The sequence below is a fragment of the Sorex araneus genome, chromosome X (assembly GCF_027595985.1).
Source record: "Sorex araneus isolate mSorAra2 chromosome X, mSorAra2.pri, whole genome shotgun sequence".
Taxonomy (NCBI): Eukaryota; Metazoa; Chordata; class Mammalia; order Eulipotyphla; family Soricidae; genus Sorex; species Sorex araneus.
In genome coordinates, this window is record NC_073313.1 from 241,253,863 (window position 1) to 241,269,040 (window position 15,178).

The window sequence follows — 15,178 nt, forward strand, 5'->3', positions numbered from 1 at the left end:
CTGTTGGTTGAGAGGAATCTTATTGTGTCCTTCCACTCTCCTTCCCCGCATTTACATGACTTTTTTTTTTTTTATTAGTGAATCACTGTGAGGTACAGTTACAGATTTACAACTTTTCGTGCTTGCATTTCAGTCATACAACGCTCGGGTACCCATCTCTCCACCAGTGTCCAATCTCTACCACCAATGATCCCAGTATCCCTCCCCACCCCCCCATCCCATCCCACCCCACCCCATCTCTGTGGCAGGGCATTCCCTTTTGTTCTCTCTCTCCTTTTGGGTGTTGTGGTTCGCAGTAGAGTCATTGAGTGTGTTTGATCTATAGTCCACTTTCAGCGCGCATCTCCCATCCTCAGCGGGTCGTCGAACCACACTTTACCTGGTGTTCCCTTCTCTATCTGAGCAGCCTTTTCCTCCAGCGTGTGAGGCCAGCTTCCAAGCCGTGGAGCCAACCTCCTGGTACTTATCTCTACTATTCTTGGGTGCTGGTCTCCCCATTTACATGATTTTTACTATTGGCCCCTTTGGACTATCTCCGTGAGAGATGCTGCTCTGTCTAAGGTTTTTCATCATAATGAGAAGATCAAGCAGAAAGAAATGAATGGTGTAGGTTGTTCCACTCTTTTAGCTCTAAAAGGCGAATACAGCATCATTTTTTTTCCCCCCTGATTACCTCCTACCTGATCTCAACGGATGCTCTTCCCAGATGGGAGTATAATATGAGGCCCCCATAGCCATGCCACCGGACTCTGCGCCAGGCTGTTTTCACTCCGGGTGCCCCAGAGGACGGTGGGTGAGAACCCTCCCCGCCCCAAGAGACCCAGTCCCGGCAGCCGACCTTCACTACCCAACCACTGCCACGCTCCAGGCCACTCTCCGGACGCTCTGGCCAAGACTCACGTATGAATGAAGGCACATTATAAGACACTTCCTACATATTTGATGGAGTTCAGGACAGTAGGCAACAAATCATAGAGAGTAATGCATACACACACACACACACACACACACACACACACACATATACATACTTCTCAGAGAACCTGGCAAGCTACTGAGAGTATCCCACCCGCATGGGCAGAGCCTGGCAAGCTACCTGTGGTGTATTTGTTATGCCAAAAACAGTAACAATAGGTCTCATTCCCCTGACTCTGAAATAGCCTCCAATCATTGGGGAAGATGAGTAAGGAGAGGCTGCTAAAATCTCAGGGCTGGGAGGAATAGAGATGTTATTGGTACCTGCTTGAATAAATCTACGAACAATGGGATGACAGTGACAGTGACAGTGACCTCCTTCCTATGTTCTTTGTGACTTTCCTGAGAGTCTCTTGCTGGCCTTGAACCTCTGCCTTCTTTCTTGTAGCTTGCCAGGAGACCTCACTTTCTTTAATGTAGCAGAGAGAGGTCGCTAATGGGGACTTCCTCAACTCTGCCACCTCTTACCAAGGCGACTATGTTGGTAGCTCATCAGTTTTCTCTTTTTAGCCTCTTCTTTGTTTTATTTTGTTTTGGGGGCCACATCTGGTGATGTTCAGGGGCTACTCTGGGTCTGCACTCACTCCTGGCAGTGCTCAGGGGACCTTATGGGATGCTGGGATTGAACTTGAGTTGGATGCATGCAACTAGATCTGTCTAGCTGTATATATGTGTATATATATATATATATGTATGTATATATATATGTAAAATTTGTAAAATTTGTATCACTTGTCATCCTGTTGCTCATCAATTTGCTCGAGCAGGCGCCAGTAACGTCTCCATTCCTGTCGTGTGCTAGTGTAGCCCAATGGCATCTGTTCACTCCAGGAACATGAAGAGCATTAAACCGTTCATTCAGGGTCTTGACGAAGAAGTCCGACTGTCTGGTAGGTGGGTGGCCAGACATTCTTTTGACGTCCCGTGGAATCCAGTCAGTAACAGCTCTAGTCCAGTGGTCGTCTCCAAATCGCATTATGTGTCCGGCTTAATCTGATTTTTGATGCCTTGGCAAATGAGACAGTGTCCCTGATTCTTGATTGTCAGTGGAAGTTGGAACTCTGAATTCCTTCTCTCAGTTGAGTGAAACGTGATAGTCCAAGCATAGCTCTTTCGATTCATCTTTGGGAGACCCGAATAGCGTTCTCATCCTGTTTGCATAGGGCCCAGGTCTCTGAGGCATATGTTAGTGCAGGAAGAACGGTGGAGTCTGGGCACTCTGGAGTTGTTCGTCATGTTGAATTCTCGACCTAGGTAGACATAACTGCTCCATTCGGAGATTTTCAGATTTTCGTTCCATTGAGAGCAAATGGAACATCAGGAACTAGTCCGTTTGTCATGAATTTTGTTGTGAGACTCAGCTGCAGTCCTACCTTTCCACACTCAAGAGTCGAAGTCAGACAGCTTTTGTGCCGCTTGGCTAATGTTTGGTGTTATTAGAATGATTCGTCAGCGAACCATCTATCTTCACTCCCATTCCTTCCTATTTCAGTCATCGCAGGACGTTCTCAAGGGTGGCACTGAAGAGTTTTGGTGAAATGGTATTACCCTACTGAACTCTTTATGTCGATGATCACTTCCTTGTAGAATGTTGAGATCCTGGTGGTGAATCCGTAATACAGCTTGTGGAGGATCTTGATGTACTGAGTTTGAACGCCCTGTTTGTCTAGGGCTTCGATGAGCACTTCAGTCTCAACAGAATCAAAGGCCTTCTTTAAATCGATGAATGTTAGACAGAGCGGCATCTTGAGCTCTCGCGAAACCTCAATGAGCTTGGTCACTGTGTGGATATGGTCTATCGTGCTGAATCCTCTTTGGAACCCAGCTTGCTTGCATCGTTGTCCTTCATTTCATTAATGTTCTACTCGAGTAAACAACTTGTAGACGACAGTCAACAGTCAGAATATATATATGTTTGGGAAACACCCGCTGGTTCTCAGGGCTTACTTCTGGCTTTGTACTCGGGAATCACCCTGATGGGGCACGGGGGACCATCTGTGTTCCTGGGCTTAAACCCTATACATATCATTCTTACTTCAATGAGTATGTGAGACTCTCAGGTCTGTGTTAAATAGTTTTTGGTCCCCTGTCTATACGATGATTTTTACACTTATACTGTTTTCCTTTAAATATTACTGGTATATGAATTGCATTTGTAGTTTACCCCCCCACCTTTAAACTTTCCTCAAAATAAATTTAGAATAACAGAGAAGTTGCAACTTAATGTTGAGAATTTCTGGATATCTTTCTTCTATTTCCCCTCTAGATAACATCCCATCTGTGTTTAAAAGTACTCTTAACATCAAAAAAGCAAGCATTTATTCCAAAGGAAATTTTCGCTGTAATTTTATGAATTGAAGAGTATACAGCTTTTCCTTTCTTTCTTTTTCCTTCCAGATCAGCCAGCATTACTAACCTCTCACTGGATCGATCCGGTTCTCCCATGGTACCTTCATATGAGACATCTGTCAGTCCCCAAGCTAGCAGAACATATGTTCGGACAGAGACTACTGAGGATGAACGCAAAATTCTTCTGGTACGGGTTCAGCAATATCTTAAAACAGTGCTAGTTTTAACATAAAGTGATTACTTAATGGATTTTTAAAATAGCATATAAATTAAATAGTTGAAACAGCTTAAGTTTTTATTAGGTCAAGCATGCCTTATTATCCTTATTATAATATTGTGTTAACATTTTCTTGTACCCTTTTGTCTGGTAAGACCAGAATTTAGGATTATTCAGATTCCGAATTCCTACTTTTATAAGAGAGCTTAACTTTTTTTTTTTTTTCTTTTTGGGTCACACCCGGCAAAGCACAGGGGTTACTCCTGGCTCATACACTGAGGAGTTACTTCTGATGGTGCTCAGGGAACCATATGGGATGCTGGGAATTGAACCTGGGTCGGCCGGCCATGTGCAAGGCAAACGCCGCCCCCCACCCCCCCCATTGTGCTGTTGCTCCAGCCCCGAGAGCTTAACTTTTATCCAGGTCTCAGGTTGCTTTTTAAACTTAGAAAAGTATTTCTCATGCATTTGTAGTACTCTTCTGGCAATAAATAAAACTAAATGTTGCTGAGAGCAGTTTCAAAAGTTTACATATAAAATACTCTACCTAGTTCCAAGAGCGACTAAAAGAAATGGGAGATCAAGTGTATCATTTGAAAGGCAGAAATTACGTTAATTCTGCCCTTTCATAGTAACAGAAGTAATATTTTAATAATAAATAGATTTACTAGGGAAGGAGTCAGGGAAGACTTTGTTAATCTTAGTTTTTCCCTTGTGTTGCGTGGTTTCTGGAGGCATAGTATGGTTGCTGCAAACTTGGTTCTGATTGGAGACTGTAGCCTGTGACACTGGGTGCCACCAGGATAGCACTCTTGACTCTGTGGGCGCCATGCCAGGGAGCCCCATCCTGGGGCCCCTAAGAAAGGCTTTTGAAGCAGAAATGCTTAGACAGAACCTTGTTGGAATGATTTGAGTAGTGATGTGAGGAAAGATGCAGAGATGAAAGGTACAAAGATGACTTCCTTCTTTCCTTCCTTCCTTCCTCCTTCCTTCCTTCCTTCCTTCCTTCCTTCCTTCCTTCCTTCCTTCCTTCCTTCCTTCCTTTCTTTCTTTCTTTCTTTCTTTCTTTCTTTCTTTCTTTCTTTCTTTCTTTCTTTCTTTCTTTCTTTCTTTCTCTCTCTTTCTCTTTCTTTCTTTCTTTCTTTCTTTCTTTCTTTCTTTCTTTCTTTCTTTCTTTCTTTCTTCCTTCCTTCCTTCCTTCCTTCCTTCCTTCCTTCCTTCCTTCCTTCCTTCCTTCCTTCCTTCCTTTCTTCCTTTCTTTCTTTCTTTCTTTCTTTCTTTCTTTCTTTCTTGGACAGAGGTAGGATTACTTTAGTGGGAGACATTGAGAGTTTGATTTGGTGTCCGTGGCAGTTAGATTGGAGAACTAGTGGAACTTCCTGGTAGAAAATGGTGAATTCTGTGTCTACAGGTTAGATTTAAACCTGAAGACTCAGAGCCACTTTGGGAGTTGTTTGAAGCCTACCTCAAAGTTACCTTAGATTAGCGAGATGGACTGCCAATCTCCAGCACCCCTTGCTGCCTTCCCAAAGATGTGTATTACATGTTGCACTCAAATGACCAAAGGACCAGGAGTATGTTACTGTGTCCAAAAGACTGAGAATAGGATTATTTGACATAGTTGGTTTTCAGCATTTCAAGATGAGAGGAGCTGAGTTAAGGTGGTACTCCATTCACGTGTCATTTCTATTCAAGTGTGTAGGTTAGCTGTGACAGAAATGTAAGCTGCATTCCCTCTTCTGACTCCAAAACTGATGGAAAAGAATATCAAGGTGTGCATTTAGCATTTCTCTCAGAAATCACTGCTTGCTCGTGTCATGATTGCAGGACAGTGCTCAGCTGAAGGACCTGTGGAAGAAGATCTGCCATCACAGTAGTGGAATGGAGTTCCAGGATCACCGCTACTGGCTGAGGACACATCCCAACTGCATCGTAGGAAAAGAGTTAGTCAACTGGTTAATCCGGAATGGACACATTGCTACCAGGTAATGGGATCTGGGGAAAAGACTTTTTTGATATTTTCTATTCAATGTGATTTAAAATGCATTTCTGAATATAGGTAATATGATTACAGTATGGTTAAGGTGTGTGGTATTGATGTACGCAGTTACTGCATCGAGCCACCACCAGAGTGCCCCTGACCTGTCACTCCCTGTCCCGGTATCACCTCTGTTGTGTGTGCAGAAATTCCTTAAATGGAACATCTCAGTTAAGTTGTAGTAGGCTACATGGCCAAAGCGGCTTCTCCTAGCAGTGTTCTTGCATCTCGATCCTGAGCTTGTTTTGAGCTTTGGGTCTGTGGGCCACCAGGGGGGTGCCCTTATCTGCCTCATAAATACTTGTAAATGGGAGCGATAGGTTCTGTGACCTTCTAAGATTCTCATGTCCCCTAGCTTTTTTGCTTTATTAACATTTGCTCCTTCTCTTGAGTGTGGAAATTAGTATGTAGGAAAGAGAGAAGCAGCTTTAAGTACAGGAGATCTACTTTCCAATTTGGGCCATTTTGTATCTTTATTTTTCAGCTTGTGGCTTTTAGTCAAGTTGTGCAATCTCTTTGGCCCTTGGACCCCTTACTTCCACCATAAGGAAGTATTTAATACAGTCTTGTGAAGAAACCGTGAAGATGAAATATTGTGAAATAAAGCACCTTATCCCCTGTAAAATGCTGTGTGAATGCAAAGTGTTAATAAGTACCTGTTTCACATCTATATGCATACGCATTTTTTGCCCTGATGTATAATGTTGGGTATTTCCTTCACATCAAGATTGTCAGCTTCTTGCCTTGCAGTTCTCATCATGTTCTTCCTCTATTAAGTACAGAGGTTTGCATGCATTGATTAAAATTGATAAGGGCTTGCTGAAACTAAATTAGAATCGCTTACCATCTTTTGTACTGTAGTACTGTGGAAATCTTTTAATGTGTCTTCAAATCTCCCTTGATCCCTTCCTGAAGGAATATTTGAATTTCACTGTTTCTTAGCTTGTTCCTATTAAATTCTTTAGACTTAAACTTTTTTTGGGGGGGGGAGTGGGGGCGTGGGTTTGTCCCACACCTGGTGATGCTCAGGGGTTATTCCTGCTCTGTACTAGGAATTACTCCTGGTGGTACTCAGGGGACCATATGAGATGCAGGGGATTGAACCTGGCTCAGCCGCAAGTAAAGCAACTGCCCAGTCCCTTGTACTTTTGCTGTGGTCCATAGACTTATTCTAACAGGTCGATTTTTTTTTTTTAATCTGCATTCAGGGTGCAAGCTATAGCTATTGGACAAGCCATGGTTGATGGACGTTGGCTGGATTGCGTCAGTCATCATGACCAGCTGTTCAGAGATGAGTATGCGCTATACAGACCACTGCAGGTAGTTGCCATGTCTGTTGAGCATATAGAGGATTACTGTGAAGTCTGTCTGTATGGTTAAGATGATAAATAGTCAATACCTGAAAGCCATCTCTGCTGCTTGAGGAAAGTTAAATATTTTTACTTAGTAATTAGTATCATTCTATTACTGTATCACTGCCATCCTGTTGATCATTCATTTGCTTGAGCGGGCCTAGTAACGTCTCCATTCGTCCTAGCCCTGAGATTTTAGCAGCCTCTCTTTACTTATCTTTCCTAACGGTGCCGCATTAGAGGCTCTTTCAGGGTCAGGAGAATGAGATCCATCATTGTTACTGTATTTGGCATATGAATACGGCACCGGGAGCTTTCCAGGCTCTCCCATGCGGGAGATAAACAATTAATAATAATTAAACAAAAAAAGTTGGAGTCAGACACTATTCACTTGGTATGACTTTTATTTAACGTGGCTTTGTGGTATTGCTCATTTAACTTAAGTGATTTTCGGTTTGGTTGGAGAAATAGGTCAGCAGTTTGAGTTCTAGTACTTCATGGTTTTCTGAACACAAAGCCAGGAGTAGTTCTGAGCCCTCTGGGTGTGGCCCCAAAACAAAACACAACAAACAGGATTTATTCTCATTTTTGGATTGTAGTTTGACACTAAACAAGCATGTATATAAAGGAGTCATGAATGTTCATATATATAGACTTCTTTGTGAACTTATATGGGAAACTTGGGGTTTAGAAAAGACAGATCACCCCAATGATCAGTATGCTGTTACTTGCAGAACTCTAAGGGTTGCTTTTTAGGATGTGTTTTGGAATTGGTCCAGGGATAGAATAAATTCTAAGCCATCTTCATCAGGACTAAAGGATTGCAAAGACTATAAAGCCTTGTCTATTTTGTTTCGTTCATAATATGTTGCCTACCAGTAACTGAAAATCATACATTTTTGGGAGGGTGAGGCATACCCAGTGGTGCTCAGGACTTACTCTTGGCTCTGTGCTCAGGGATCACCTCTGTCCTGCTTCCTCTGTCCCATACAGTCCTTCTTGGTGGGGTTCAAGGGGACCCTAAATGATGCTGGGAATTGAACTCCCGGTGGGCCACTAGCAAGACTAGTACCTTAACTACTGCCCTATTTCTCTGGCCCCTCAAAATTTTACTTTTAAGAGTGGAAGCACAATGGTGCTTTTTATTATTTTGCTTGTTCCTGTCTAAATTTATTCAGTGGTTAGAAAGTGTGTGGAGGGTGAGCCTCTCAGCACTTTTGCCTTTAAGGGTCAATTTCTTGGGTCCTGTCTTGGTTCTGCCAGAGTACAGAATTTTCTGAGACCCCTTCTCCGGATAGCGACTCCGTGAACTCTGTGGAAGGACACTCTGAGCCGTCTTGGTGCAAAGACATCAAGTTTGACGACAGCGACACAGAGCAGATAGCAGAAGAAGGGGACGACAATTTGACTAGTAAGCCTTGAACTTTCTATCGCCTTGTGTATATGAATCATCGACAGTGTACGTATGATAAAAATGAGCACTTTGGTTCAGTTGAAACAATCCTACTTTTGACTCCCACTAAATGCAGAACATCTGATAACATTCCTTTGCCAGATACAGTATTTTCTTGAGAAACCAACTTGTCAGGCGACTGGTGTTTCTGATTGTGCTGTAGTCTAGCGTGCGGCAGCTTCACGATGAATAACTGAGCTAATAACGCAGCAGACAACCCTCTCCCCTCTTCACTATGGTATCAGACTTTCTCTCTGCGGAACCTCCAACCTATTTCTCCTTTCGAAATTTCACTTTATATCCAACTTGTTCCAACTGAATTCCGTCTACACGGAAGGGGCAGGAAAATACTGTATCCATTTTGGTATTGCACATTGGGCTTGTGTATTTAAAAAAAAAAAAAAAAAGCATTTCTCTCCTTTCCTCCGCTCCCCTGATCATACCCGTTCTCACTCCCCTCCTCTCCCTGTATATCTTTCGCCTCCCAACACTAAAAGATTCTGCCAGTCCTAGCAAGCGTACATCAGTCAGCAGTTTCCAGTCCACAGTGGACAGTGACTCAGCCGCTTCTATCAGCCTGAACGTGGAGCTGGACAACGTGAACTTCCATATCAAGAAGCCCTCCAAGTACCCACATGTGCCCCCTCACCCTGCTGACCAAAAAGGTAGGAGGTGCTCACTGTCTGGAATCCAAGTACAGGCTGGAGAGCTGGGCTCAAAACTTAGGCCGGCCTGACCCACTTCCTCTGTCCCATATGGCGGAGGGCGTTCGGTGTGGGTTTTGGCTCACCGTTTCTCATTTTCCCCATACCTCCTTCCCAGACCCTTTTTTTGGTGGGGGGGTTGGTTCCTTTCGTTTCTTGTTCTCTCCCTTAGTCCCACCCATCCAGTTAAGAGCTTACCTAGCGACTCTTTCTGACCGCGCCTCCGCCGGCATCACGTGCAGCTTCCACGGTGGCGTTTCTTGGCACTCACGACACGGATGTTCTGCTCTGTTCACCTCTGGCTTCACCTAACACTTGGCAGCCTGTTTGCTCATGCTCTGACCCACTAGTGTCGTGTTTCACTAAACCTTTTCAGATGCTTCAACTAAACTGGGGCAAGGGCGGGGATAGTCACATAGTCCAAGATAGGTGCTGGAATTTAAAAGGTTGGACAAACGTATGTGCTATATTTATAAAATGTTTTCTTTTCTAAATAAGATACAATGAATTCACTACTTTTAGTTTACTTATTTGAGGCTTTAGTCTACTGGTCACAATTATAATGGCTATATTCACAAGACATTTAGTATCCAAAGTAAACTGTTGTAAAATCTATTGTAACAACACAAGAGAGGGCTTTTTAAACATAGGTGAAGTTTGCTTTATTGGTTGTAATTATCAAAGCAGATTAAAATTTTAGCCTTAAGGGGCTGGAGCGATAGCACAGCGGGTAGGGCGTTTGCCTTGCACGCGGCCGACCCGGGTTCAAATCCCAGCATCCCATATGGTCCCCTGAGCACGGCCAGGGGTAATTCCTGAGTGCAAAGCCAGGAGTAACCCCTGTGCATCGCCGGGTGTGACCCAAAAAGCAAAAAAAAAAAAAAAAAAAAAAAAAAAATTTTAGCCTTAAGGGGCCAGAGCGATAGCATAGCGGGTAGGGCGTTTGCCTTGCACGAGGCCAACCCAGGTTCGGTCCCCGGCATCTCATATGGTCCCCCAAGCACTGCCAGGAGTAATTCCTGAGTGCAAAGCCAGGAGTAACCCCTGAGCATCTCTGGGTGTGACCCAAAAAGAAAAAAAAAATTTAGCCTTAATATGACCATATAAAGAATTCAAAACACAGAAATAGTTATTATAGGATTTCATAATTCTAATGACTGAAACATTATAAACATGAAGTAGTCAACTCTGTGATTTTGCCCAGATTTTATTATTACTTTTTTGGTTTTGGGTCACACCTGGCAGTGCTTTACTCCTGGCTTTAGGCTCAGGGATCGTGCCGGGCAGTCTTGGGGACCATATGTGGTGCCTGGGATAGAATCAGGTTGACTGCATGCAAGACTAGCATCCTGCCCACTGTTTTATCTCTCCAGCCCTAGATAGAGTTTAAATTTTTAGCATTTAATTCTCTAAAGTTGAATTGCCTCTTAGGCTTTTGAGTGCTTTTTTCTTTTCTTTTTTTTGACTTGAGATAAAAATATGATCATTTTAAAAAAAAGCTTTTGAACTTTAACATCTGTGCTAAAATAATGGCAAACAAATTTGCATTTTAGAAACAATTTTGGTTAGTTTGTTCTGTTAATCAGTATGGTAAGGGATGTGGTAAAAAATGCACTTAATGCTTACACTAAAACAAGGCATATCTTTTTTAAAACAGAGAGTGTGAGGTAAAGGGAGCTTTGGCTATCATTGAATATAAATGAGATATGCATGTTTGTGAGAATCCTTAAAATGGATTGAGAAAAGGTGGAGAATTTTTGGGTACGAAAGGGCAGTGAGACAGCTGGGCACATGTGAAATTTAACTGTAAGTTAAACGGAGCTGGGGAACATGGGCTGGTGCTTTCGTAATTTAAATGACACATGTGGTTCAGAGGGATCTCTCGAGACAAGGTAGCTTTTCTTTGGACGTACTTGTTGACACTTCATTTTTCTGAAAGTTGAGTGCCAAAAAACATACATTTTTTTTGACTTGCTAGTAATACCACCCTTTAGAAAGTTAAGGGACTTTTTTGAAAATCACAAAGTGACTCCTTGTTATAAAAGTCCAAATAGCAAAAGTTGGACTGACTAGGGTAGAAGAGTCCAATAGTGACACATTTCACACTAGAACCTCAGATTGTATCGATAAGTGAAAGTAAAGGAGAAAGCACTGGCAGTTGGAAAAAAAAAAAAAACACCACAGCCACTGTGGTACCGCTGAACTCATCCCTTTAGAAAGGTTGTTTGCAATGAGGTTGTCTTACCTAGGGGTGAGATGTAGCCTCCTTGATAGGATCAGTCAGAAAGCTGTGCCGGCACTTACCAAAGAATGGCAGGATGACCAGATCTCGAGAGGACTGAAGGTTGTATAAGTGCCAAGGAAAGTTTAGAAAAAGATGTTTGAAAATAGTGAAGCAAAGAAGGAAAAGTTAGACTCCCCCCAAGTCCCGGGCTCTCTATCAGGAAGATTTTTTTCTTTTTTTTTTTCTTTTTGGGTCACACCTGGTGATGCACAGGGGTTACTCCTGGCTCTGCATTCAGGAATAACTCCTGGCAGTGCTCAGGGGACCATGTGGGATGCTGGGAATCGAACCTGGGTCGGCCGCATGCAAGGCAAATACCCTACCCACAGTGCTATCGCTTCAGCCCCCTATCAGGAAGATTTTATTAAGGAAAAACACTCTTAACTTAAGAGGAAGGTAAAGTCCAGAGTAAATGAAGAGAGAATACTGCTTATTACATTAAGTTTGGTTGCCAGGTTCAGGCAAATTTTATACCAAATTGTTGAAAGAACTTGAAACGCTTATCTATGGAGACAGTGTTTATAAGCTCTGAAAAACTGTGGAGAATAGTAGGGTATCTTGATCAGCATTTCTCTCTTTCTCTCTTTTTTTTTTTTGCTTCTTTTTGGGCCACACCCAGCTATGCTTAGGGGTTACTCCTGGTTCTGCACTCAGAAGTTACTCCTGTCAGTGCTTGGGGTACCATATAGGATGCTGGGGATTGAATCTGGGTCGGCCATGTGCAAGGGAAACGTCCTACCCGCTGTACTATCGCTCCAGCTCCTTGGTCAGCATTTCTTATCTGGGGGGGTCTTATACTGCCCTGTGGATCCCCAAGATATACCCAGGGGGCCGCAGAATGGATGGCCACGGCGTAAGAATAGGAGGCCACTTTGTAGGACAGTTGGGCTATAGGAAGGAACAAGGTCAAGGCTCAGGCCATGGTTGGAAAAAGTTTGAGACGCACTGGTCTAGATTACTGACCTGTGGGACGTGTGAAATTTTTTCCTTTTAAATTTATAAAGTCCTTTCCCAGCAGTGCTGGATGGACGGATGGGAGGAGACACAGTGGCTGCTCATAATGTCAGCTGCGTGATCTACCACATGAGCTCTCTGTCCTAGAAGCATTAAGAAATTTAAGAAAGAAAAACAGAAACAAACAAACAAAAAAAACCCTACGAACAAACAGAACCAGAAAAGTAAAAAAAAAACCAACAAAAATTAAAAAGATTATTAATAAAGGATCTTGAGCTGTATAATCTTCAGACAACCCAGAAATTTCTCCAGAAATCCCCCGGCTCTCTCTTGAGCCGCCTGCAATTAGTGGTCTCGAGCCGCTTCCCCACCTGGGACGGCTGATGCCATAGCCAGATGAAGGAGGAAACAAGGGCTAGGCTGGTTGGTGATCGGTTGCCATTTATTCCATTCTCCCCTTGTGCCTGTTCCGGTCTCTCTAAGCCCCTCGTTCTAGTCTCACCCAGCCCCTTATTCCTGTCTCCTCCTATCTCCCTCGCTCCTCTCTCCACTCCCACTCACGCCTTGGTCTCTCTCCAGTCTCTTCCCATCTCCCAGCACTGGGGGCAGCACCACACCCCCTCTGGTAGCACAGTCAACATGTGAAAGCCCCTCTTCTGCTCAAGGGCAAAATACCACTTAGAGGCATTTCTCCTCTCCTTTGTCCAATAACTTAATTAACATCTTAATTCTACTTCTTAATATTAGTTATCTTGTATGGACACAGTAAGTGAAGCTTTAAGCTTATAGAGTGGCTCTCCTGGGGACGTCTCGCTAGAGATCTCACAGTACAGTGCTCAGGCCAGATTAATCTTTTCCAACCCTAGCAGGGACTGGAGTGATAGCTCAGTGGGCAGGGCGTTTGCCTTGTACATGGTTGACCTGGGTTCGATTCCTCCACCCCTCTCGGAGAGCCCAGCAAGCTGCCGAGAGTATCCTGCCCGCACGGCAAAGCCTGGCAAGCTACAAGTGGCATATTCGAGATGCCAAAAACAGTAACAACAAGTCTCACAATGAAGATGTTACTGGTGCCCGCTCGAGCAAATCGATGAACAACAGTGCAACAGTGCTACAGTGCTACAGCAGGATTCTAATCCAGTTGTTACTTATTGGATCATGACAGAATTTTTTTTTCACCCCCTCCCAACATGACAGAATTTGTCCATGACCATGCTCTTAACTTATAGGTATGGTGCTTTGGCCTGGCCCGTTTCGATGCCAGGGTAGCTCATAACTTGCCCTGGGTCCATTCAGTCCCTCATCAGGACCCTGCTTTTGGGGTGCTAGGAAGTAAGGTCAACTGATGCTTAAATCAAGAGAACAGATGCCCAGGAGTGAATATCATTTGTGGTCAACTAACTCCCAAGTTATAAAAGCATAGCATTAACTGTCTTCCTGTATCTATACAAAAAGGACATTGCTCTGAATTAACTATGCAAAGGACTTAAGGAGAAGAGAAAAGCAGTATTTACAAGTTAACAGAATCTGATTAGGAGACAAAAGTGATTGATTGTTGGGGAAGCAGAGCACAAAGAAAGAGGTTACAAATAAACAAAGAGGAATGGGAGCACTGTGATGGGAGTAACCCAATAAACCTAAGCTCCCTGTGGCAAGACAGAAAGGACAAACCAAGTTATCCTACACTTGATGTCACATATAGGAAGTTGGGTAAAGTTGTAGAAAAATGCAGTGAACAAGACGTACTGTGGTATTTAGGAGAGGAATTGATGGTGACCAGGCAGTGGTATTATTAGCTAAAATGAGGCATGGTAATAGGGCCTTGGCATTGTCTAGCAACTTCTTTTTGGTCAGCATTTAATGATTCTCAAATTCACAGATCATTAAAGTTCTGAAAGAAAAGCCAGCATGTAAACTAGCAGAATTAGAAGTTAAAGGTATTTATTTTTTTAAGTAGTTTTTTAGTGTAAAAAGAAATTGAATATAAAGTAATGTAACTAGAATTTAAAGTTTATTATTCATACCCTGGAGAAAGCCATTTCTAATTTAATGATACTGCTTTGAGGTATGAATGATTACTTGGTAGGAATTATATTTATTTTGCGTCTGGCTAAAGGAGGGATGGTTCAGTAGTTAGAGATAATGAGCTTTTGTCAGTCTTGACTAATGGAAGGAAACAACCCCAAGCAACTACTTTCCTGGGCTATCAAGGATCTCTGTCCACCTTCTTTCAGAGAGGTGTGGTAGACTCAGTGGAGTCTGTGTTTTCGTTTACTCCTGAACGTTAAAATAAACCTACGTCTGGTGTTTTTAATAATTGAAACAGGTTTTATTGAAGTAACATGATATTGTAACCTTGTTTATAGCCTTATGTGTAGGGAGTGTAAGAAAATAGGAAATACTTATTTTTCTGCTCTGTAAGACTCTAATGGAGAAGTTGCCATCTTCAGAAATAAGGTAATTATTATATTGGCCTCTTGGGTCATTTGCGCTTTCGCTGTTTAGAGTTTATGAGCCCTTGAATAAATGTTTCAGGCTCTCAGTTTTTGTATGAAGTTGAAATGCATCCCTCCCCCGTCTCCATCCCTTTCCCACTTATTACTGGAAAGTACGGATGTCAGAGTGATCTAGTAGTGATCTAGAGAAAGGATAATCTATTGCTGCCTCCATTTTCATTCTTAACATGTAAATGGGAGTAAGTGGTTCTTGTCCTTAAATAGAAGTCTAAAGTAATACTTGTCCTTAAATAGAAGTCTAAAGTAATACTGTGACTTAAAAAACTGTTGATAGGTAAGTCTTAGGCACATAATATTTCAACACCAATTTTCTCCACCGGTGTTTCCATATTCCATCCC

At 42.8% G+C, this 15,178-nt stretch overlaps 1 protein-coding gene across 9 annotated transcripts in view; it reads left to right on the forward strand.

Moving 5' to 3' along the window:
* The window catches only part of PIKFYVE (phosphoinositide kinase, FYVE-type zinc finger containing), a 98,563-nt gene that overhangs the window by 23,553 nt on the left and 59,832 nt on the right, over positions 1-15,178 (forward strand). For 7 of the 9 annotated variants that reach the window (XR_008627235.1, XR_008627234.1, XM_055120438.1 and 4 more), the window contains 5 exons: positions 3,373-3,511; positions 5,369-5,526; positions 6,788-6,899; positions 8,195-8,342; positions 8,882-9,049. Coding sequence is in view for 7 of the 9 variants with exons in the window: in XM_055120438.1 (XP_054976413.1) it covers positions 3,373-3,511; positions 5,369-5,526; positions 6,788-6,899; positions 8,195-8,342; positions 8,882-9,049 (725 nt within the window). In the remaining 2 variants the exon portion in view is untranslated. The remainder of the gene's footprint in view (positions 1-3,372; positions 3,512-5,368; positions 5,527-6,787; positions 6,900-8,194; positions 8,343-8,881; positions 9,050-15,178) is intronic. The other 2 variants (XM_055120441.1, XM_055120442.1) reach the window with 1 other exon arrangement.